Source organism: Lichenostomus cassidix, chromosome 1 (genome assembly GCF_008360975.1).
Source record: "Lichenostomus cassidix isolate B80296 chromosome 1, HeHo_3.0, whole genome shotgun sequence".
Taxonomy (NCBI): Eukaryota; Metazoa; Chordata; class Aves; order Passeriformes; family Meliphagidae; genus Lichenostomus; species Lichenostomus cassidix.
In genome coordinates this window covers 77,408,643-77,432,267 of record NC_139479.1, presented here as the reverse complement: position 1 = coordinate 77,432,267, position 23,625 = coordinate 77,408,643, and the positions used below count along the sequence as shown (strand labels likewise).

General features: G+C 39.0%; 1 protein-coding gene across 6 annotated transcripts; it reads right to left on the bottom strand.

The window, feature by feature from the left end:
* Positions 1-10,542: 10,542 nt before the first annotated feature.
* FAM76B (family with sequence similarity 76 member B) lies at positions 10,543-23,409 on the bottom strand. Of its 6 annotated transcripts, none has more exons than XM_085064728.1 (10): positions 23,110-23,408; positions 22,939-23,003; positions 22,389-22,443; positions 20,744-20,899; positions 19,608-19,804; positions 17,583-17,630; positions 17,302-17,382; positions 16,489-16,621; positions 13,747-13,848; positions 10,543-13,109 (listed from the first exon to the last, which is right to left on the bottom strand). In XM_085064728.1, exons 1-10 carry the CDS (start codon positions 23,212-23,214, stop codon positions 13,020-13,022), a joined length of 1,032 nt encoding a protein of 343 aa, XP_084920854.1. In that variant the 5' UTR covers positions 23,215-23,408; the 3' UTR covers positions 10,543-13,019. The 6 variants fall into 6 exon arrangements, with proteins under 6 accessions (XP_084920854.1, XP_084920847.1, XP_084920857.1 ...); XM_085064721.1 differs by having other exon boundaries at positions 16,489-16,624; positions 23,110-23,407; XM_085064731.1 differs by lacking the exon at positions 17,583-17,630 and having other exon boundaries at positions 16,489-16,624; positions 23,110-23,409.
* Positions 23,410-23,625: the final 216 nt, after the last annotated feature.

Genomic DNA, 23,625 nt, shown 5'->3' with positions numbered 1-23,625 from the left:
AAAGAACAAACAGATCCAGGTTTGCACTACTGATGGAGGGGTTGAGCTCATCTCCTTGCACACCCAGCCCAGGATGCTCTAAGGTTCCTTGTGCCAACACCAGCTCCAACACAGCAGTGCAGCCAGCCAGGCTCACCAGCCACAGAACTACAGCAGCTTTTCTCTGGGCATCAGGGCCACATAATTCGGCCTAATTAAACCTTTTGTTGCATAAAGCATGGATGGGCCTTTGAGCAGCCTGGTCTACCCAAAGGCATCCCTCCCTGCCCATGGCAGGGATCTGGAACTAAATGATCTTTAAGGTCTCCTCCAACCCAAGTGATTCTATGAAACCATCTCCTAAAATTCTGCTTTGGGAATTGGTTGTTTTTTGACAAGGATTCATTTTTTTTTTCCATAGGATTTAGTTCAGCCAGCAAGATGTGGCATTCAATAATATTCCTCCTCTAGAAGTATGCAGAGTGCTCTCCTGAAGAAGCCTGCCAATTCATTTTGGATATTGGCGACAAGCTGGATTTTTCTCACAAAGCCAGGACACAGATCAAACAGGAACAGCAAGCAGCAATAGACCTCTTTGTCATGAACAGGTACTATAAATTCTTAATCCGGTTACTAAGCTTCTTTGCACTCTTTGACAGAACCAATTGTGTACTTGGCTATTTATTCTATTGCCAGAAGTAGGAAAGAGGAGCAAGATTACACAGCAGTGATCTCAGGATGTTCTCTCAGGATACTCCAGGACAGCAGTTCTGATTGTGTAGCTGGAACACCAGCCCTCTGCAATCTCATCCCTACAGGAATGGGACTGGAAGAGCTTAATGCAGCAACACAGATTGAAATGTCAGGAATAGTTCAGCTATTATAAAGTGGCATAGATTAGAAAAAATATGGAAATGATAAAAAAGTAATTTAGGGTGAAAGGAAGTTCTTTTAAAAAGCTTCATGCTATCAAACTGTGAGAGAGAAAAGATCATTAAATCCTTAAGATGGTCTGCAGCCTGACATTTTTCACTACTCTGGGATTTCCAGATAGTTGTGATTAAGGAAAAAATACCTTGGCTATCAGTATCTGGCTCCTCTTCTGGGATCCTGTCTTGGCAGGAAGGGAGACAACATTCCAAGACATGTTTTCCCTCTCCAAATACTACTAATTTTTGCTAGAAGACTAACATCATCCCCATTTCATGCCTGCTTCAAGATAAGACTGCCCAATTTTAAGTGTTGGTTGGAATCCCAAGAAGCTATCTGCTCAGAAGACATAGGTTTCCCAAAGTACACCAACCTGGCATTTAGCTCCATCCCAGACTCAGAGACAAGATAACAACAGACAACCAGTTTGGGTTCCAGATGGTGATGTGAGGGAAGAGGTAATTACACCTTTGAGTACTCCATGATTTTGGTAAGTATTAGCTTAGCAATAGCATGAAGGGTCATTTAAGACATATTAAAAATACTGGGGAAGTAAAATAGTGTTGGTTTAGAGTATTCCTGTGATGTTATTTCAGCTCTAATAACAATAACTTTGTTATTTGTTCTTCATACTAGCATGTTTCCATTTACTTGACAAAAGTGATGACAACAAGAGTTCTATCAAAATGTCACTAGATCACGTGAGAAAGTAAATACTTAAAATAATGATTTGGTTAAATTATCTCCTCTGGCCTCCTAGGAGGTAATATAGGATTACTGAGTTCTAGTATTGTCAAAAAGAGCCTTTGTAGAATACCATATGGTTAAAAACATAATGAGCTTTACTAAAGTTCAGCAGAAGGTGTGTGTTTGTATGCAGTGACTAAGCATATGCAAGTAGGAGGCAATTACAGATGGCTGGAAATATGCTACTACTGCAAAACACATATGATGTTTTGTATCCCAGAGCAGAAAGCAGAAATGTTCTAAAGTACCAAACTTGGCTACTAGCTAATACCATGATGCTGAATTTGTGTTATTTAGGACCACAGCATCACACTCAGCAGCTGCAGATCAGCAACAAAAAGTTGCTCACTTCTGTTTCTTAGATTGAAAAGAAGTTGATGCAATCATGGAAAGTGTGCAGAGGTAAGGAGAATAGACCAAGTGGGAAACAGTGTGATACAACCAGTAAAAGCTCCATTAAAAATAAAGGTATGAGTTTACTGTGAGACAGCTACGTTTAGGGCACTAAGAAATGAAATCTCTTTACTGCATGTGCCAGAGTGGTTAGCCTGCATTCTCTCCTCCATTTTGGGGTTGCTTTATCTTTTTTTTTTTTCTTTTTTTCTTTTTTCCCCCCCATACTTCAGTTCTGAGACTGGTTTGGGCTGCTGCTGACTGCAAACGATTAATTTGAGGAGTGTTCATTCTCTTATATACACTATACATGTGTATTTGTCACTTTACCAAGCAGTTGCTGGTGCATTGAGATATCAGCCCTCACAGTATTTACCAGTTCTTACCTTAATGGGAGAGGGAGGTGTCCTGGAGAGGCTTATCACGGGATTGTTTTGGAAGTGTTGAGTGGGAACTGACATTAATGTGAGGTTTGTTGGAGAGGTTAGGGAAATAAACAAGTTGCAGTCCCTTCCCACCCATGTGAAGGAACAGAGACCTGGCATTGGATGACAGGCTTGTATTTGGAAAAGAGGTATTTACAAAATAAACCCAAAACAACAACTTCAAAACCAACCACAAACCACTCCCTATTCCACCCATTTAGGTTTCAAACCAAAGAATGATCCTACTGATGTGTACCAACTGATTGGAGGTGGGCTGAATGGAAAGAAACCCTCTGCTTTTAAGACAAAGTAAGTCTATAAAAGGATAGGAGGCATGACTAGGACCCATGCTACTGATCCCATCAGCTTTGCACTGGGCAAGAGAAAAGACAAATAACAAGGCATTTTATATAGATATAAAAATATATTTATATTCTAAATAGAACTAATATTATACAATACAATGTATTGTATAATATTATAGTATATTAGGCATAATTATGTTTTATATAGATGATATATATAATTTATATAAATTAGAGCTACTCATTTCTTCTTTCTTTTTTTCTCCTCTGAGGTCTGTTCAGCAATCTTATTGTAGGGTCAGCAGGGCACAGAATTCTGCCTTTAAGCCTCCAAATTGCATCAATGAGTGCAATTGCATCTTGAAAGACTGGAAAAATGAAAAGAAGCAAGCATTTCCTATTTGAATACAGGAGGTAATATACATTAGCATACTCCAGCCAGGATTTGCATGTGCAGCAAAACTCTAAGAAATAAGTCAAACTGAGGCTTCTTTAGGAAAAGTTACTATAAGAGCATGGTAGTTGTGAGGTTGACAGCACGCTTTCTAACAGCCCTTCAAAGAGACCAAGAGAGAAAATCCTCAGCAGGATGAGTACCCAGCAATCCTTACTCCCTCTCCCTTGTTTAAGAAAACAGAGTTCTTACTGAAGCAGGATTTCAAGCGTTCTGGGTTTTGCAGTGCTGTTAATCATTAAGACCTGTGCTCCACTATGAAGTAACACATGATGGCTTGATGTGTACAACCTCTGCCAGCCTCCTGCAGAATGACTGTAGGTGGACATGGGCTGGACCTCAGCCATCCCAGTGAGTGGGAAGAATTGGAGAGTAGAGTCACTCCAGGGTGGACCAGAACACCTCTTTCACTAGTGCCAGCACCCAAAACTGGGCATTTTTACTGTTGGTGAAAAATAGCACTAGAACAACAGATGGAAGGGTATTTTTTTTTAATTTTTTTTTTTTTTTAATTCAGATGCACAGTGACTAACTTATTGACTCCTGGAAGAATAAATCTTACTGCGAAGAGAAAAGTCAATGGTGCTAATTAGCAACAAAGTGGTATAATTGAATAAAAGTGCTAGGAGAATCTTTGAATACACTGATCCTTGAGGGCAGAGTCACAGTCTTTAAATCCTGAGCCAATGACTGTATTAACAAAGAGTAAAATTGATCAATTTATGGAACTTTCTACCGGAAAATGCAACTAAAGTTACAATATTAGTAAGATTTAAGAAACAGAAATTATGCTAGAGGAAACTTCCAATGGGGTTAAAAAGAAAACATATCTGTCAAAAAGTTATTTTCTGTCAACTACCAAAAAATGCTTTCAGGTTCTGCTGAAGCAGCAGAGATATTTTTAGACTACATAAATTACTGTTTTTATAAGCTCTGATACTATTTTGGTAAATAATATATCAATATCTGTGTTCCTAACTATGGTTGAAGAATGAAAAGCATGTTTTTGTTCTGTTTTCTAAAGCATACTCATTTTTTGTTTTTATAAGATAAAGCATGTTTATCAGCCTGATAGCAATCTTGACAGTAGAATCAAGTTTATGAGTGAATTCTGAATCACTATAAAATTCATATTTACTGCTTTTTAAAATGATCTCAATTACTTATGTTTTTTCCCCCCCACTATCACCTAGTTTACTCAGCTTAAAATGTTAACTATGACAGCATTATGAATGGATTAAGATGCTATCTGGTTTTTGCTATGATTTCTGTATGCCTCAGGAACAATGTTCTGTGAGTTATTGCAAGGATACTTCTCAGGAAAGTAAGTGCACCTGTCCTCATGATAGCAAGTCAAAAAGAACGTTACATTCCTTATTCAACTGCAGAACTCTATTCTCCTGACACAAGGAAACATGTGAAGAGCTAGTCTGTACTGTTTGCTTTTTTAACTGAATTAATAAACTAAAACTATACAATAATATAAATATTGTGCAAAAATACATAATAAATCCCAACAGTTCCAAATACTGCTTTTCTGACTCTTAAGATTTTGATACACATCCAAACCCTGTTTTAAGGAGACAGAAGTTGTTTTAGAAGTACAGCATTTGGGGCTTTACTGACAACAGGGGATGCAGACTGAATTATGATCTACAATTGTGCTTCAACCACACACTTGACAAAAGGTAAGAGGTATTTATGGATAAAGGGAAAAGAGCACTACACATATCCTTGAGGTCCTACATGCTTCATACCAAACTTATTTAGAATGCTGTACCTAAACATAAAACAAAACACTGCAAAAGGACTTCAGAGATTTGGACAGCAAGATAACTACTCTTGGGAAGTTTACTATTTTCAAACAGACTTGTTTCTGGCTATGCATACTATAAGAATTATATCATGTTGGCAACTGATTACCAGGAAAGAAATAGATGGGAAGTTACTTCTTCCTGCTCTGTTTACTTGAAATTTGCTACCAAAAATAGCTTTTAGAAATGCTTCTTCATGCAAAGGTATTTCTTTTACAAGCTCAGCAAACTATCTTGATGGTGACGTAACAATCATACATATAATTTCAAGTGTTCCCCTACGGCAGCACTCTGCCTAACAGGTGAATGGCTATTACAAAAAAGTTGGGATTTTTTTCTGTTCTATGCAAATAAAATATAACCCAGTGAGGGAAAAACTGAACACATCAAAACATTGCTTACTTACTTTTTTTCATAATAAAATAACGTATTTTAATAGATTAAGGAAAAAACTATCTGTTTAGGTTTCAGAGTTACAGGACAATTGAAGTTGGAAGTAACCTCTGGAGGTCATCTAGTCCAACCCTATTGCTCAGACAGAGCCACCTGGAGCCTGTTGCCCAGGACCATGACTGGGTAGCTTTCAGTGTCTCCATGGATGGAGACTTTACCATCAACCTGGACAACCTGTTCCATTGCACAGTCATCCTCACGTGGAAAAAGCATTCCAAAGTACTACATTTCAGCATTTAAGATACTTTAATTTTAGCCTCAGTGTTGTATTTGAACACGAACAGCTATCCACTGTGGGTGCTGGCTGCTGCATAGAAAGCACAGCCACACACTGTGGGGTTTAAGCAGCATCTAGTGGCTAATCTTAGGTAGACAGCCACCCTATTTTGCTCTGTTTTCTCTTACTATATTTAGCATTCAGGAAGTAAGAGAAAGGGTGCATTCCATCAGTTTTTGTAAACATGATCCAAATGTGTGCTTGTTTAAAGAAAACTTTACATATCACTAACTTTAGAGCAAAATATGAGAAAAAAAAGCACTGTTCTAATCACACCCTAAAAACTGGAGCAGATTGATCACAGGAGAAAGACAAGTATCTTCAACCAAGGAATGAAGAAATTATGTTTCAAATTTATCTTGCAAGGCAAGGTTTTTTTAATGCAGAAAAGAATCATGCCATTCCAGTAAGAGGAGGTATCAAGTGCTCACTCCACTTTTGCTGATAAGATAGTTGGAGGCCATCTTGAGAACAGCTGTCATGAAATTTACCTCAGTGAGGAGGGAGGTCATGGAGCAGACCATCCTGTGTGCCATCGCGTGGCACATGCATGACAACCAGGATATCAGGCCCAGCCAGCATAGGTTTAGGAAGGGCAGGTGATGCTGGACTAACCTGATCTCCTTCTGTGACCAGCTGATCCACTTTGTAGATAAGGGAAAGGCTGTGGCTACTGTCTTTCTGGACTTCAGCAAAGCCTTTAATACCATTTCCCACAATATTTCTGGACAAGCTCTTAGCTTGGACATGTGCACTGTTCAATGGATAAAAACCTGGCTGGGTGGCCAAGTTCAGAGAGTGGTGACGAATGCAGTTACATCCAGCTGGCAGCTGGTCACAACAGTAGTTCCCCAGAGCTCAATATTGGGGCCAGTCTTGTTTAATGTCTTTATCAATTACCTGGGAGAAAGGATCGACTGCTCTCAGTCATCTTGCAGGTGACATTGAGTGTGATTGTGGATCTGCTGGAGGGCAGGAAGGCTCTGCAGAGGAATCTGAACAGACTGGATCGATGGGCCAAGGCCGATGTGCAAGGTTCAACAAGGCCAAGTGCCAGGACCTACACTTGGGTCACAGCAGAAAAGGACCTGGGGGTGCTGGTCAACAGCAGCTGAACATGATCCAGCTGTGCCCAGGTGGCCAAGAAGGCCAATGGCATCCTGGCCTGGATCAGCAATAGTGTGGCCAGCAGGACCAGGGCAGGAATTGTCCCCCTGTACTCAACACTGGTGAGGCCACACCTCAAATCCTGTGCTCATTTCTGGGCCTCTCACTGCAAGAAACACATTGAGGTGCTGGAGTGTGTCCAGAGAAGGGAAAGGGAGCTGGGAAGGGTCTGGAGCACAAGTCTGATGAGGAGTGACTGAGGGAGCTAAGGGTGTTTAGCCTGGAGAAAAGGAGGCTCAAGGGCGAAATATTGTTCTCTACAATTGCCTGAAAGGAGGTTATGGTGAGGTGAGAGTTGGTCTCTTCTCCCAGATACCAAGTGATTGGACAAGAGGAAAACAGCCTCAAATTGCACCAGGGGAGGTTTATATTGATTATTAGGAAACATTTTCTCAGGGAAAGGGTTGTTAAGCATTAGAACAAGTTACCCAGGGAAGTAGTGGAATCCCCATCACTGAAAATGTTCAGCAAATGTGTAGATTTCACACTGAAGGACATGTTTAGGAGTGGACCTGGCAGTGCTGCTTAAATGTTGGATTCGATGATCTTAAAGGTCTTTTGCAACTTAAACCACTCCATGATTGCATGATACAGGTTTTTTGCCCATAATAATTTTAAAGAATGCTGCACCCTGAGTCAGGTAAGCGACCAGCAAGCAAATTCTCATAGATCCTGCAGGAATGATTGAGTTCCTGCAGGAACTTTGTTCCTGGTTGCATTTTGTAACACGCTCTGCAACTATAGCACTGCAACAGGTTAATGAGCACTACTAGACTGCTTCAGTAGAGTCAGCTGGATTAATGTGTTTGCCTTTTTACCTTTCAGCAGTGATTTAAGTTACTGCAGCAAATACAGCTATATAGCTCTTTCCCCTTTTGGAAGGTTGTAAAAAGTTTCCCAAGGGACCTCTATAAATAAAACCGAAGACATGAGCTGATACACTTGATGAAGGACAAATTGTAAATGCTCGACACCTTTTATTGAAAAAAAGCAAAACACATTTATCTGTTGATTCAAATAAGGTTTTCAGCACTCAGTTCAAAATCAATTGCTCTAAGGTACTGAAAAAGTGGGAGGGGGCTTACAACAGGAGGTAAAAATCAATCTGGGAAAAATCAATTTGCAAATGCTAATACCCACAGAAGCCATAGAAGGAATACATCACATTCCTCTGACCCAACACATAACAAGATCACCTGGGTCTAAACTCTCACCTATTTGTTAGTCCAATTTAGTTTTGTTTGTCCACAAGCCTTCTGCCATCAGAGACCCCATAAAAGTAGTTTTCCGCTTACACGTCCAATACTGACCTTTTGTATGCAAAGGTGATGTGAGTTCAACTTCTGCTGTCAGTATTCTCCAGAAGTTGGAATGCCTGTTTTCCAGCTGACAATTAAAAATGAATGTACTTACCCACACACTCAAAAGTCAGAAAATCTTAGCAGAAGGAAAATGTACACTTTACAAACAAATCTCTACTTTCCCCTGGTTTGCCTACCACATCAGTATCCATGGCACTTAAATCTCTTTCAGGCAAAATGCACAATTGATTTTTTTTTTCCCTCCACCAGGAGAGATACTGAAGAGAAATTGCCAGGAGCAACAAGGTCAGTTAGTACAGTGCCAGCATATCACAATGAACATTTTCAAAGGTAAACCAACAGATCCAGACTTGTTTTCTGTTTAGGTTAAAGCAAGGGAAAATGTCAGTGATTCATGTGCTGCTGAGTGACATACCTTCAAGGATAATTTCTGTCTAATGTACAAGAATAGACAGTCGCTTGGAGTCATACAGTGAAACTTGCACCACTACCCAGCTAGGGCTATGGTACACAGTGGTCTGTTACAGTTTTACCTGGTTTGTTTTTTTTTTTTACTTACACAGTATGACTAACTGCTTATAAGGTGGATGTTATGTTGTACATGTTTATATTTCAATTTATTCTGTTCATTTCTAAAATTTGGACTCTAGTATTGCTAAAAACAAACAAACCCCAACAAAACCAAAAATCTTCTTTAAGCAATGCTGTATTTTACAGATATAGAATTTAGGTATCTCCAAAAAACCCAACTGTGTGATTCACTACATCACGTAAACAACTAACATGGAATCTCAGAGGTTTCTCTACCCCCTTAGCCCTGACACCTCCATCACCCTCCTTCTTTCTCCAGGAACACCACAAACATCTCCTTCTTCTACCTCAAGAATCCCTTTATCTGATACCCCCTACTCCTTCTGTGGGATTCAACAGAAGTAATTTCATATTTCCATACCTCTTCATTGAGGAAAGCTAAAGCAATTACACATAATATATGAGAAAATGTATCTTCTATTGCAGTAGCAATGTTTCAGTAATCGTTTGAAGATTAAAAATTACATGAAAAGCTTTTCCTCCATTTCAAAAAGTTAAAGATTGGAGTTTGCAATCATAATCATCAATGTTTTCATAAAAATCAGCTTTTGGAGCTACTGAAGACCATTAAAGAACTGTCTGAACACTTACACACAGGTTGTATCAATTTCAATCTTCTTTAAGGAAACTTGTTCAAATGTTGCAAATCTCTTTTTAGGAGTCAATTGGTTACATGGCCAGTTACACGCATTTTCCGCATGTCACATTGAAGCCACGCCTGAAATAGGTACACCACACATGGTTTTGACTCACTCTCAGCTTTAAAAACAAATGGTTTCAAAGTTGCTGTTGCAAGTTTGTATTAAAATGACGCTAGGAACAATTCAGTATTGGAATAGCACACTGCTCATTACTACACCTAATATAAAATATCAACTGTTTTGAGATGCTCTGAAACTCAAAGATTCTCCCCTTCTCGGTAATTGCCTTGACGAGACAGATACAGAATCTTGCTCTCTTGTTTGATTTTTCTTTTTTGTTTGTTTTTTTTTAATTTGATTTTTTGTTTTTGTTTTGCTGTTTTTTTCCATTTTGAACTTTAATTTTTGGATGAGAAGTATTCTTCTGGATTGTGGAAAGATGAAGATTGATTGCTGAGAAACATATAAAAAGAGATCTACAAATTGCAGCACAAGTGCTCTAAGCACTAGGAGCCACAGTGACTGACAGCCAGCAGGATGCTGGTGTAGACACCTAACTCCTGACACAAGAAAGGGAACAGATAAAGAAAGTATCAATGTCACTTAAAATCTCAGAATCACCCAATCACCAATACTTCTACACACTGTATGTAAAGGAGATCAACCTTACAGTTAACAGATTAAGACAAATTCAGGTGCTTTTAAACACAAGTGCTGCTGTTAATCAGAATATAAAAAGGCTTGTGAAGGCTTAATTAAATGTCACTAGATTTCAGTTAAACCTTCAGGGGTTTTTTCCTTCTCTACAGGAAAATATTTCTATGTATTATAATTCTGTGGTAGAAAACAAAAATATTTTCATGAGACAAATTAATCTGTAGCTGTAGTTTGTTACAATCTGTAAACAGCCCAAGGTGTCTAATCTTCACAAAAATTGAAATATTAAATTCTGCCCTTTTTTTGCCCACAGACTTTTAGTGAGTGACATAACATGAAAGATTAACACAAACTATGGATTTCTGAATAATTTTGAAAGGACAGATCAATGTTTTGACAAGATTTTATTGTGAAACATTGGATTTAGAAAAGGTACAAAATGTCAACGGTCAGATGTGTGCCAGTACAGTATTTCAATAGTCTATACATGTGGACAGCTGAACAGCTTCACTGCAGAATGCAGATTTGGACAAACTATCTAAAATGGGGTCGCGATATTCACAGGCTTAAAATACATAAATAACTTGAGCCAAAATGGCCATTACTGGTCAATGCTAATCAACATGTGGAAACAGGCTAAAAAGCACAATACAGTACAACAATCTCCTCGCAGATCCACATTTAAAGAATATCAGTTTATTATGTCAATAATCTATAGCTCCAGGACATGATTCTCAGGACCAGGAGTCATTTGGCTAGTTAACAACTTTAAAAAAATAATGTTAAAAATGAGATTATGTAAGAAAACCCAGAGGTATTTAATTAGAACTAAACACCGTGAAGCCCCTAAAAATTCTTCTGACTGGGATTTATAAAGTCAATTACTTCTAATACAGAAATTTCTGTTTGTTGCTTTAAAATGTCCTGACTGCAGCTTGAACTGATATAATTAAGTAATCTTAATTCAAGCATTTCTTTTTGCTATGCATTTCTGTATTTTAAAACCCATTTCACTGAATACGGGTCACCATCAAACTGGAAAAAAAATGACCCAAATACTAATTCTGAATTAATAAAAGCCATAAATTTGTATACTAAAAAAAAATAACAACCCCAAAGATAGCAGCATTCTCTACCCTAGTTTAGTACATTTAAAGAGGAGCATTTATAAACATACAAAGTTGATTTTAGGGTATAAAAATACACATATACTATATGAAATAAGATAGCTCGAATTTTTCATGTTTTTCAGTAGTCTGTCACTGCTGGAACTTACTTGAACTATTGAGAAGGTGTTCATAGCTCACTACCGGGGTGAACAGCCAAGGGTCTGTAGACTTTTATTCTTTAATTAAAAATGTGTAGCTGTTTCTACACAATTAAGCTTGCTGAAATATCAACAGCTACCCTGTTATAAGTCAGTATCCAGAGATTACTTTACACATGTAAGTCTACTTCCCTTTATGCTGATTCATAACTTACCTTCCTGAACAGATACCTTGGGGTATACTGAATTATTGTTTAATAGAAATGTCTGAATATGACTCATGTCCATTAGGAGCAGAGCTAAACTTAAACTGATGTAATTTAGAATGAAAATCCACCCAAAACATTAAAACCCACCCTTTGACACCACATTCATTCTCTTAATTAATTCCAAGACCATTAGTTTTGGCTACTCTTTTCTCATTATGTATCTTCAGTGGGGGATGTGAATCTCGCAATTCATTAAGAAGAATCACTGTAAGTTACAACCAAGTACATTAAATCAGACAATGGGGAATAAATGCATTTAAAACTTTGAGTGTGTATCACTAGCTAAGGATGTAACACTGGGAGTACAATGTCTGCTATGGAATTAAAATTCGTGCTGTGCCAAATGGGAAAAATGTATAAACAAACCACAAAACTCCAGTGTGGTAAAAAAAAGTTCTGTTTTTTTGTTCAGGAAGTGTTTGGCATGAGCAGCACTAACAAAACTCTACACCTCACAGACACAAGCTACAAAGGTTATCTAAAGCCAATACTCACTGTCCATCACTCAGCTAGCTAGCTCTTAATGCCGCCTCGAGCACTGCACTAGCCACTTTGATCTTTGTTTCAGATTCCTCTGTACACACATTTATATTTACATAAAACATTTATTAAACATGATTTTAAAACATAAAAACCTTATGTACAAAATACCAACATTCCTATAAATAAACAGTTGGAGAAAGGCACTTGCAAGAAAAGTCTACAGTAAATCTTACAAAAACCACGCTGCCTCTGTTACTGTACAATAGATAATCTTTCAGTCAGTCCCTATCACAAGAATGTAAAACACTAATTACTTGTTATAACTAAGAATATAACCGTTACAGTCGTATTTACACATACATATATGCCTCTTTTTAGTTCCACTTGAGAGCACCATGATTTCCACCCTAAATTAATATTTTCATACAAAGTAAAAGAACAGTTGCCAGAAACCAGTGTTCAGTGTCACTGCAGACTCATAAACTTTTGGCTGACATCAGTGTAGTTTAAAAGACTCAGTTGCTACTTTGTAAAAATTACACCTAGTTTATTATTGCATGTTGTCCTTTTAGAGAGAGCACTGCTATGTTCTCTATGCAATTGTTTAATACTATTGCTGGCAAAAGGTTTCCAATATCAAAAAAATAAAAACATTCTTCAAGCCAGTTGAAGTATTTCATCTGAACAGTAACTAAAAAAAGCTGCATATTAATTATAAAAACATGTAGGAAACATGCCAACTAATCTGGTGTGCAAAAATATTTTTCCACTACACAGGATTTTAAGGGCTTCACAGAATTACTCAAATGTACATTGAGTAGCAAACCCCACAAATAACCAGTTCCTCAAGGAGATGTAAGGATACTCCCACTTTTATCAAATTTTTTACCCTTCGACAATGCTGCAACCTGTTTGAGCAGTTCTCTGTTTTTGGCCTGCAATACAGATTAAAAAAGTATGAATTACTTGAAACAGTAGTGTCACATACTTTGCATTTATTAATAAATTCTCAAAACGTACATGCTAAGAACATTCAGACAAGCTAATGATCACTTTTCAAAGACCTGTGTATGTTTTTCAATATGCATATTCTGTCTTTAACAGAGAAAGTAACCACATTCCCCATATTGCAGAATTTAGTATATCCACTATTGCACCGAGTGTCTGCTCAGTCTGTGATTCATAAGGCAACTAATTCAGGCCTTTTCTTCCTGATAAAGCATGCTTTAACCAGAGACATTTAGCTGTCATTGTGTTCATGATGAGCCCTTAAATCAGATGCATAGCCCAATGACAACTGATAAGATAAACTGTCAGAGAACAGACAAAAAATCATCTTTGAGAAAGCATGCGAAGGAAGGCTTTACCTTTTAAAGTTAAAAGAGCGAGTTTAACTCATATGGAGCCTGTCTGTTGACTGCAGAACTGCTGTACTATGCATCCAAAGTTAAACATGGCAATGACCACTCACAAACTTGGTACTACTGTATTGCAGTGAACAATACTGAGTGAACAGCTTGAATTATCATCCCATCTGAAATATTTCCCAAGTACTGATAAACAATTACGCACCTGCAACTGTTCCACAGTTTCCTTGTGAGCTTTCTCCATACTGTTCATCTTTGTCCTCAAGTTAGACTCTTGGTACTGGAAGTCTGCCTTCAACTCTGTCAACTGAAAAACACAGATCCTATGAAGATTCCTTGAACTGCAACAGGATATATCTTGTAGTCAATGTGTGAAATCTTTATGGAAGTCTCAGGAAACACTGTATTTCCTATTACAGTACTGACAGCTCAATACTTGAGAAGCAGTTTGAAAAGTCTGTACAACTATTTTATATGCAGAAAATAACTGTAGTTATATAACCATACTGTTTGCTCAATATTTTGTATAAAAAAGGCTAAACCTCAATGAGAAAAATTCAAATACCAGATTGGCAATTTATAATCTTTGCTGTTCTTTCAGCTGTGACATACTTATCACAATCTTCAGTTACATCTCTCAGTTATATGGTGGTGTAACACAGGAATAATCTTCCATACTAAGACAATAAAAAGTATTCTATTGTGTCCTTTTATGCTACATTTCATCCTTAGCAGAGGGACAAATATATACAATGTACACATTCCAGATTTATCAGGAAATGAAGCCTCTTTGCTAGCAAAGATGCCTGCCATTACAAACCAGAGCATACACTCCTAAAATGACTACGAAGACTGCTATTGCCAACCTTAATATGTGTTAAATCACAGTATGTAGTGAAACAAGGTACTGCTCAAAAGAACAGTCAATCAAATGGTGACGTGCAGGTATGCTGACACAACGGTAAATAACTCAAGGCATGCACTTATGGCTGCTAGAGACTACAGGGGATCCAGGGCAAACCCACACACCTCACACTAAATATAAAAAAACATAGTGGTAGTGTTGCACCACAGTGAAGTATGCAACCAGATGAGCAAACACACTACCTGAGAACATTCAGCAAACTCTGTCTCTTTCCTCATAATGAAGTTTCAGGTCCCCATCATAACGTTGTGGTTTCTCATTACCATTTTGTGCAGAAAGACAAACAGGGCTAGTAGTGCAAACAATAAGCACTAATAATGACATGGCTGATACCCTGACTCATAACAGAAAGTGATAAATCAGTACTATCTGTAAAGCTGGTGTACCAAGTTGTTTTTGTTGCCATGCTAAATGATTCAGAGGTTTTTCTTCTGGAGCATTCAAAACTGTTGAAATGCTGTCCCTTCACAAATCTTGAGACATGACCTTAACAGGAATCTCCCACAGGTATGGCTCAGGCTTTTCACCCACTACATGTCTTCAAATTTACTAACTCACAGTAAAAAAAATATTTGCAGTGTGTTCATTTGTTGTGATTTTTTCAGCTATGCAAACGTATAATGTGTTCAGTTTTTCTCCTCCTTGCAGCAGCTGAAAAAGGTAAGCGACATTCTGAAAGTAAGGACTTCATGCCTGAAGGAACCTTTAAGTTCAAAGAACTTGAAACCAAATAAATAGTTTTAGCAGTGGGGATATTAAAATTATTACATGCTCTCCCTATGGAAACAGCACAAAACAAGTCACTGCAATAGTTATGCAGAAGTAGGTGAGATTTCCTTACCTACCACTTTTGCTAGCTTTGCCCAGTAGATTAAAAATAAAAAGAGATAAGCGAATTTCCTACTGACTCACGGCTGCCTGGCTTTGTAAGAGAGAGATCAGGGCCTAACGTCCATCCTTTGAAGAAAATACGTAAAGAGAATCCATGCCAGACTCTTCAGATCTTTAAACACTTAAAAGCTTGAAATAGCAAGTACTTCCAACACTAGGTATATTTTAACAGTGACATAAATTAAAATAGGTTCAATATCCTTTACAAAACACAACTAAGTGTAGAAATGAGGACAGTCAACTATTGGTTTAAAAGTGGAAGCATTTTCCTTTCAGTATGAATGAGTCTTTCTTAACCATCAATGTTTGGTAGGCCACCATGCATTCACAATCAAAATTTTACTTGAAAACATAGTAATTTTTTTAATACAATTCCACAGCCTACTCAATCCTAAACAGACATTCCAGAGCCACTGTTACAATGTGCTAAAAGCATCTAGTTATTCAGCTAGCAGAGAAATAAGCTCTAGTAAATGCAAAGCAAAGTGTGTATTTGTAGTTATTTCTCTTTTCTTGTTAGCCATTAGCTTGTTTGAAGGGTGAATTTTCTGTAAGACTTTTGCTGCAGCCACTTGGGCCCCACTATTTTACCTAACTTTCGTTAACTGACAGCCATTTAATCCAAGCTTTTCTTCCAGTCTCTGACTACCCACAAAGCCTTGACAACCTACACATGCTACCAATCCTATAAAAACAAACCACTAAATTTTCATACACTATACATGTAAATTTGGACTTCGACTTATCATGGCTAGAGTTGCTTTAGTTTTAAACTAAATTAAAACTATGCTAACTCAGAATGGTTACTACTCTTTGCTATGACTTGGTTTAGAACATGTAAAAATGCAACCCACTGGCATTTTGTCCATCACCTGTACTATACAGATTGAATAACAGGCTAACTTCTTCATGGTCAAGTTAGGTAAGACAAATTACTCTTTGATTTGGAGCCAAAATATATTCATGGTACAAAAGTCAAAAACTTTTCCTTTAAATGGTAAGATGTGATTAGCTGCTATATAAAACAATTGTATCTGACTTTTATTTTATATTATTGTCTTGACATTTTTAGGAGACTACAAAAGAGAAAACAAAATTATAAAGTTCTTACTAAGCAGGTGTAATTTTTACCTTTTTATCTTTCTCTAAAATAGTCTGATCTCTTTGCTGCAGAAGACGTTTAAGTGACATTACTTCCTCTTTCAGCTGACTTATGAGGACAAAGTTGTCAGTTCCTCCACTGTCTGCAGACTGATTTATAGAGCTACTAAAAATGAAAAACAATAGTTAGTTACAACATCAAGAGAAAAAAAAAATTTAAAAATTTCAAATTGGATAATTAATAATTCCATAAACATCCTTAAGCACTAATGCAAAAAAAGTATGTACCTGACAGAAATGGATGCAACTGGCAAATTACCTTACTAATGGCACACATTACAAACACCTGCAGAAATATAATTCAGTATTAGCTTTGAGGGGGACAAATACCTTTTGACTGAAGCAGCCACTTTTACTCTGACCATTTGGCCAGGGACAGAATAAAGATTCAGTCTCTTGCATTAAAGTTCAAAAGAATTCTCTAGATACTGGGTCAGCTTAAAGTAGCAGGTTCAACCCTGCACCTAATTGATAAAACAATTCCCAATGTGAAGGAATACCATTTTGTTGATAACAGTTACCTAGTACATAAGCTTTGTTTAATTTTGCCCCAAACAGCTTAAAAGCAGGAAAAAAGGGCCAGTTTTCTGCTTATAAAGTGACTTAATTGACTGACAGCACTCAGATGCCACCCAGTAATCCATCTGGCAGGACACAAGTTTCACATCCCTCACTCTTTAGACAAACAAAGAAACAAAAAAAAAAAAAAAAAAAAGGCAACTGGCCACAAATCAGTGCTCTATTTGGTTGAAATGGCTCAGCTTTACAAAAATATAACTTTACCTATCTCCATTTGATGGCTTGGATTCCAGTTTGGGTTTTTTCTTTGGAGTTTCATTCTGAATAGCTGCAGAGGATTTATGGCTGAAATCAAACAAAATGTAAACCTAAAGCCTCATACTATGTAACTCTCTAATATCACCATTTGGTACATGTAAAAAGACTAACTCATGCTCCTAGGTGGAATGCTAGAGACTAGCCAGAAATGCAAGAAAAAAATAAATTCTTTAAATGAAAACTGCAAGATAGATCAAAAGAAAATTAATAAATAATATCATATTTACCTCTGTTTCCATAGTCCCTGATCTTGTTCTGGACTCAGATTGCTGATTCTGAAATATGTGAAATGTACTTGGTAACTGACCAAACATGCCATTATTTGTAAGTTTATGTGAATGGTATCTGTACTTGAGAAAAATCCTCCCCCCACCTTTTTTCCTAATACAGTGAACTTTTATGAATTTTCCGTTGGACACTGATACTATCTGTCATGTTCCTGACCATGCTTTACTTTGTCAGGATGCTATAAAAGTATTTCTTGGTTAAATATCTATACTACTGCAAGTGACAAGGGGTAGACCTCAAGACTGATGGCTAAACCTTTTTGCTGATACCTCCCATTTTTTGTGAACTTTGTCTTGCTAATCTTGTACTCAGCAAGCTGCTCTAAAGCAGCACTCCTGGGATTCCCACACTGCCATACAAACACTGCCTGAAGTGATGCTCATTTGGTGCCATAAGAATAACATTAAATTTTAGATCCCTGAAAATAACTGCTTCTCAGGTGTAACCATTTGCTTTCAATCATTTCAAAAGCAAGTAATAAAGAACTCTGATATAGGAATGGTAGAAGGAAGAAGATTGCACTGAGTGAAATAGTTCAAAGAATCTGTATTTCTACTTCATTGTCTCTATTGTCTGATCTTAACAATAACTGAAATGGACAGGGAATGAATAATATTAATTGGACCAGAAGCAATGGACCCATGGCAGCCTACAGAAAAAAAAGGTGGGAAACCAGGAACGTTGTGATCTGTATAGATATGCTTAATGCTATAACTCTTGAGTATATCAGCAGCTCTGTTCTGTAGTGAAGAGCTAACTTTCTTTTACTTAATCCTTACTGTACCTGTGCCACATGGATTAAATTAGATTTAACTTTCTGTAACTTAATTTTCAGCAGAGATTTGAAGGAACAGGAACAGTACAATAACTCTATGCATGACAAGAATAATTTTCTTCTTTGAATTCCTAAAACCCCTAATCTTATTTTTCTCATTTTTAAAGTGAAAGTATGGGCCTTTCTCTTTTACTCATTCCCACTATCATTTCAGCTTATTTTGCTTCTATCTTTAAGTCACACTTAGACAGGCAAGTTGCAGACAAGATGAAAAATTGTAAGAACTTGAAATGTGAATTTTAAAAGGAAAGTGTCTGTGTGCCTGGGATCAGCATTGTTACCGTTGCAGACATAGTATTTACTATCTAACACAAAAAATAAGTAGTTCTGAAGTTATGCTGCCACAAAACTATCAATGAACATAAGAATCATGACTACTATTATAGCAACATAAAATCCCAAATGAATTCTGGGGTTTATGACTTGGGTATACACAGTTGGTCCACTGTTTATGCCATGGCCAGAGATGATGTGCTCAGAAAAGCTGCAGAAGAAGGGACAAAACTATGTGAAATTTTATCAGAGTGACAGTAATAGAACTGACAGTCTTGTGTCCCTATGTCTGTATCACAGCCACTTGCAAACTGCCTATTCCAGCAAGACTTGATTACTATAAAAGCTAGCAAAGACATACAAACTGGTCCTAGACTGAAGGTAATCCAACACTGTTGCTTCTGTCTGTCCTCTTAACTGTGAGTATTTGTACACAACTAAGTCAGGATTCTGAATGAAGCTGCTGTTCTGTGCTCATTGCTTATACACACCTTTTAGCCCATGGCAAATGCATGTAAAACAGCAGGTACCACACAGGAGCTACTGCCTAGAAACCCAAATACAAGTTTACCCCCAAGTAACCTGCTTCTGTACCCATTCTGTGAGCTTCTTTGCTAGACTTGTTACCAATTTTAACATCAACCAGTTTAATGATCACCAAGAATTCCTTTCTTTTTTGATGAGCTACCTTCAGTCAGACTTTAAGAATCCAAGGATTTTGACAGACCGTGAAGAACAATGCTCTGCTACTGCTTCTGACACCACGTTTTAAGTAGCTTTTCTTACTACCTCAGAACAAACAGAACACAGAAGATGAAGAGATACCACCAACTATTTAAATTTTTGAAGTACTTACTTATGATGACTGCTACTGTGACGATGATGATGGTGGTGATGGTGGTGGTGTTTTGAATGATGCTGGTCTTTCTCAGTAAGAGATGAGGATGAGGAGTTAGAGTGTGAAGATCCCAGGCTCTTCCTCTGTTCTTTTGTCTTCTGCAGCACTCTCTTGTAGGACAGCGTGCAGAGCCAACACAACAACTTTCCATCAACCTTTTGGGAAATAATTCAGGTTTTACTTCCAAGCACACTTGCACTAGAGAGATGTACACAATATTTGCAAGGAAAATTTGTTTCACTTCATCCATTATCTTTGGGAAAAACAGACATCTTTGGGATGAAACATCACTATTGCATCTCCAATGTATGCAAGTTTATTTTAGTAAAGTGATCTTATTCCATTTGTTTTTGTCATTTTAAGTTATGCTACAAAGAGTCCTAACAATTGTTGGACCTGCTCTACATTGCAGAAATAACAATAACTTTTTAAAGGAACAGTCTCTTTTAGTTCAGACATGGTGTGCCCTCTCTCAATCTAATATACTGCAGGCAGAATCAAGATGTCCAGCCAATGTGTTATTTGTACCAAGTAAATTCTTCTGTAAAAACAGCATTATTTTTGGGTTCAGTCAAGAGGCTTTTGAGGTCATTTTCTCAGCACCTTCAGGAATGAGAAAGTGGCACTCACCAAAGCTATTTAACAAAATAGAACACAAAGGGCTGCTCAGGGCAGTCTACTTCTCTGGTGCTGTACTTAAAGGCAAGACAGGCAAATAAGAAGAGGCAAGGTGACAGATTCAGGTAATGAACATACATGAGATCCAATGGATGGGAAAATAAAATAAATATTGAAACATGAGGAACTGTTGAGCTGCTTAACTTCTGTTCCCCGGCTACAACTGCCTGCTTACACTTATGCCTATTTTTAGAAGGGGTGATTTAAAGTTAGCTCAAGAGCTAACATAACAACTGCAGATTACAAAATTTAATTCAAATACTGTAAAGCACAGATCAGCAACTTTAAATTAATATTCGAGAAGATACACTCCTTTAACATACACTTAAGATACACTCCCTTTAATCTTTCTCTTATGAAGGAAGAATACTGTCCATTGTCAGCCTAAGCCATGAAAGACGTGGAACAAAGCCTACCTTCCTTCTTCCCTCCTCTTTTCGATCAAAAGCACACTGCTGCTTGCACTGCTCACAGGTCTGAGGCGGGCCGTACTTCTTCTCTGAGTTGGTGCAACGCTGGCATTTTGTGCCAATAAATGCTGCAATAATGTTACAATACTGACAAGGCTTGGGCTGAAAAAAAAACCAAGTTGAACTGAAGTCAATACATTTGCATTTTCTGGAATGAACACAGGTATTTCAACTCACACAACGATGCTTCGAAACTAGTAGGGCTTCACATAACCTACATGAAAGAACCTTTCTCCTACCTCTAAAATGATGCCTCTTCAGTGGTGAAAACCAGCCTGGACTTTCCATGAAAACCCAGGCATAATAAAAGAAACACACACAACTATCTGGTTACTCACCTCTACACCTGTTGCTTTTAATTTTTTTAAGTATGATGACATTTTCTCTCAGTTTCATTACATTACTAAAGAAATTACTTACAGAACTTTAAAAGAAGAGTAATCAAGTAATTTTTTTAGACTGGAAGTTTCTGAAGCTGTCCCTCTCCCTTGCATGGCTCAGGGATTCAATAACCCTACAGTTCCAAGATTAGTATCCTGATCCCTGCAATTCTACAGAAAACTTAAAAAACAAAACAAACAAATAAAAAAAGCCCCACCACCAAACAAAAACCGACTTCAGATACCATTATGTCAGGTTATCAAATTTTGTCTCATACACTCAAACAAACTAATACAGTGCTGAAAAATAAATTTGCTGTCAGTTTTCATGAGTTAGAAGTGGCTGATTATCTTCAGTGCAGTTCTGTTTTTTGCTGAACTACTGATAAAATCATTGCTGGATCTCTCCTACAATTCATTTTGCTGCATTTTAAGCTTTTGAAAGCATTTCTTTGTTCAGTTTACATATACATTCACAAAGTGCCTGACTACATACCAACAGCTATTATGTTTCTCAAATAAGTTGAATTTCAGCTAAGATGGTTTATGTCAAGTATAAGGAAGTTATGCCTTTTTGTTTCACAAGATTATCTTGATACCTCCCAAAAACTCATATCTGCAGGGCAGCTCAGATACAATGTGTGCATTCACATAATAGAAAAACTCATTTTTCCAACAGCACTGAAGCTGAAATTCAGTAGGAAAAAATGCAAAGTAACATGAATGCAGACAATATTCAAAATCTTTTCTACTTATTAGCTTAACACGATTAACATGCATTTTTAAAGACTTATATAATATAAAGTACGTGGTATTCCCAGATTTTCACATTTACCACTCGCTAAGAACAGCAAGGGCTAATAGTCTTTCTGCCATCAAGTGTGTGCTTATGAGAGTATGAAAGGAATAACTTAATATGTGTGACGTGAAAAAACATTGCTTTGTTACAAATAGCTATATTGAAATTATTCTTAACTGTTAAGCTATACTGAAATCAAAAGGATTTCAATTTGGGAAAAGAAATGGTAACCCACAGAGGAAATCAAGAGATGTCAGTATTTTCCATCATTTTCTGGAGGGCAATCTCTAGTGTAGGGTTGTTTTGTTTTTTTTTTCCAAAAGAAAATAAGATTAGTTGCAAGAGAACTTTGTTTTCAGTTTAAAGCACAAATGAGCCAAATTTCAGCATTAAGAGCCGAGTGACTACTCACCGTTCCGAACTGCTTCACGTTTTGGGCACATTTCTTGCATATTGTGTTGGTTTTGCTAAAGAGATAAAATGGTACAACATTGAATTAGGTGACAAACACGCACTTTGAGATTCTTCCCCATACAATTACTGGCAAACAGAACCACAGAAGAGTTAGGGCTGGAAGAGACCCCTGGAGATGCTCCAGTCCAACCACCCTGCAAGGCAGAGTCACCTTGCGCAGGTGGCACAGGAACGTGCCCAGGTGGATTCTGAGTGTCTCTGGAGAGGCAAACACCACCCCCTCCCTGGGCAGCCAGTGCCAGCGCTCTGCCACCCTCAGAGTAAAGTTCCTCCTCATGGGGAGGTGAAACTTCCTGTGCTTTGGTTTATGGCCACTGCTCCTCGCCCTGCCGCTGGGCACCACTGAAAGTGTCTGGCACCCTCCCCTTGGCAGCCGCCTCGGAGATATTTATGTGCACTGATGAGATCCCCTCTCCGCCTGCTCCCGGCCGGACCAGCCAGGCCCAGCTCCCGCAAACGCGCTGGCCCCGAGCAGCCGCCCGCCGTACCTCTCCTGCTGGAACTCGGAGCGGCAGTAGGTGCACTTCACGATGGGGTGGGCGATGCGGCACTCCTGCGGGGGAAGCGCCGCGTTACTGCCCGGCCGAGCCCCGGCCCGCGCTCCGCCCCCGCCCCCCGCCCCGCCAGCAGCCCCGGCCGGGGCCGCCCCGCCGCCGCACCTTGCACAGCTGCTGGCCCTGCGAGAGCTCCTCGAACGGGTACCGCTGGTTGCACTTGGTGCAGGCATAAAGCGCCGGGGCGGCCGCCGCGCCCGCCGCCGCCATCCGGCGGGGCGGACACGGGCGGGCCGAGGGAGGGGAATGGGGAGGTGCCGCCGGGGCGAGGGACGGAGCGGCCGCCGGGGCCGCCGAGGAGGAGCCGCCGGGGCCGCCGCCCCCGTCCCGGTGCCGCTGCCGCCGGTGCCGCCCTGGGCCCCGCGCGCCGCCCGCCCGCGTCCCCCTTGTGTCGGCGGCGGCGGCGTCACCCCGCGCGCGCCCCCCGCCCTTCCCTCCCTCCCTCCCTCCGCCCCGGGCCCGGGCTCGCGCTGCGCCCGCGCAGCCAATCGCCGCCCCGCGCCAAACCTGCCTTCGAACGCCACCGCCCAATCGCCGCCCCCGCCGGCCCCGCCGCCGCCAATCCCGCCGCGGGCGCCCTGCCCTGCGCCGGGCGGCGACGGCAGCGCTGCTCTGCGATTG

What these genes read in the sequence shown, in the direction of transcription:
- FAM76B (XM_085064721.1), bottom strand. Translation starts at nt 23,214, where the DNA reads ATGGCGGCGGCGGGCGCGGCGGCCGCCCCGGCGCTTTATGCCTGCACC. An exon ending in CACAGTAGCAGTCATCATAA is followed by an intron (nt 17,631 to 19,607) that starts GTAAGTACTTCA and finishes CACATATTTCAG; the next exon opens with AATCAGCAATCTGAGTCCAG. An exon ending in CAGGGACTATGGAAACAGAG is followed by an intron (nt 17,383 to 17,582) that starts GTAAATATGATA and finishes GTTTGATTTCAG; the next exon opens with CCATAAATCCTCTGCAGCTA.